The sequence below is a fragment of the Papilio polytes genome, unplaced genomic scaffold (assembly GCF_000836215.1).
Source record: "Papilio polytes unplaced genomic scaffold, Ppol_1.0 DF824225.1, whole genome shotgun sequence".
In the NCBI taxonomy this organism is placed as follows: domain Eukaryota; kingdom Metazoa; phylum Arthropoda; class Insecta; order Lepidoptera; family Papilionidae; genus Papilio; species Papilio polytes.
The window spans coordinates 137,052-138,958 of NW_013524979.1; the positions used below are offsets into that span (position 1 = coordinate 137,052).

General features: G+C 35.2%; 1 protein-coding gene across 1 annotated transcript in view; it reads left to right on the forward strand.

Annotated features, from left to right (window-relative positions):
* Nucleotides 1–1,902, forward strand: part of LOC106110402 (NSFL1 cofactor p47) — a gene marked incomplete at its 3' end in the record, with an annotated part of 5,791 nt that extends 3,889 nt beyond the window's left edge. Inside the window, exons 5-7 of the mRNA XM_013292229.1 lie at nt 423–475; nt 928–1,046; nt 1,815–1,902. Coding sequence (XP_013147683.1) covers nt 423–475; nt 928–1,046; nt 1,815–1,902 — 260 coding nt within the window. The remainder of the gene's footprint in view (nt 1–422; nt 476–927; nt 1,047–1,814) is intronic.
* Between the last annotated feature and the right edge of the window lie 5 nt (nt 1,903–1,907).

Below are 1,907 nucleotides of genomic sequence, written 5' to 3' on the forward strand. Positions count from 1 at the left end.
TTACCACTCATAATTGTTAAATCATCACTAAGGGACCATAGTGTTAATAAAAATTGAATTAGGTAAACCGCATCCAAATCCATTAAGCCCTTTTTAAGATTTGCAAACACAAACACACAGACATCGCGACAAAATTCTAACAATTATTTTAAATTCTAGGTGTGTATAGTGTAATAGATTTACTTATTTATATTCACTAGCTTTTGCTCGCGACTTTATCCATATCCATTTTGTTACTTGGTGATAATGTAGTTTTCTATTAGTGTGAAAGAATATTTTGTAATTCGTCCAGTAGTTTTTGAGTTTATTTTTAAGTACAAAAATACAAATCTTTCTTCGCTATATTAGTAAAGACATACATACCTAATTTACATTTTCGTTGTATATAGATAAATTAAATTTTTTATTGTAAATATTTCCAGGACAAACTGCGGACGATCACGAGCAAATAGCGCCGCCTAATAGAGACCAAGAGGTAACTACATTATTTTGGTTATTACGAATGAATTTGCCTTTTTCTTACAAATTATATGTAACTCTGGCAACATTAAAAAAAATCTGCCTCCTTCTATATAACCTTATGTAATCGTCACCAGTTTGAAATAATTTGAATAAAAACTATTTGATTGTTGGTTTTTGTTGATTAGTATGAAAATGTAAATGTGTACTATATTATAAAACTAGCTTTCGCCAGCGACTCCGTCCGCGTGGAATTAAAAAAAACAAAAGTGTGTAGCCTATGTGTTCTTCCAGACTATCTATGTCTGTGCCAAAATTCATCGAGATCTGTTCAGCCGTTTAGGATACAAACTTTAAGAAACATCCATCTAAATTTTCGCATTTATAATAATAGTAAGAAGATTGTTTTTCATTAAGTGAGTTTTGTAAATTCTTAAGATAATAAAAATATGTTAAACCACGTTGCAGGAACAAAGTCGTTCAGTTCGCTTGCGGCTGTACCGCGAGGGGTTCACAGTGAATGACGGGCCCATACGACTGTACAGCGAGCCCGCCAACGCGCAGTTCCTCAACCATATCCGGCGCGGGTATGCATCTCCATACATACATACATACATCATTATCCACTTGCCCTTATCCCTTACGGAAGGTCTGCACAGCATGTGCTCTTCCATACATCTCTATATCTGAATACACTCCCTTCTTAAGCATATCCTCTTTCACACAATCCATTAATACTTTCTTCAGCCTTCCTCTACTGTAGCCATCCACATTCAATCTTAACACTTTCTGGTTTATGTCCCCATCGTCTCGTCGAATAACATGTCCATACCACGCTAATACATAGTATACATACATACATACATGTACACGCTAGAGTGTTAGTTCAGTATTATATCACTAACCTCGCGCCTTCGTCCATGTGGAATTAAAAATTTGTAAAAATACAATATATGTATGTATAAGGTAGTTATTTATTGGTGAAAGAGGTTTATTGAGTTATTTCAATACACACAAAAATACAATTCTTTCCTCTTTATAATATTGGTATAGACTATCTGTTGCTCACGACTTCGTCTGCGTCGAAAAAAAATCAAAAATAAGTAGATTTTGTGTTTTGTCAAGCTTTGCTCTACATCTATGCCAAATTTAATTGAAATCCGTTCACCCGTTTAAGCTACAAACTCTAACAAACACCCATGTAAACTTAGTACGATCATTATTATACTATATTATTCTGTAATGCACACTTTTTTTTAGTAAAAACACAAAATCATAATTTCCCAATGCTTTTAGAATAAATTCAAGAAAAACTCAAAAACTACTTGTTAGTTTTGAATATACATGTGTTACAGTGAGATCCCCGCGGAGTTGTCTCGCGAGGGCGGGCTGGTGCGCGTCAGTCTGGAGGACCACCGGCTGGAGGAGAGCCCGCACGAGCCCCACAC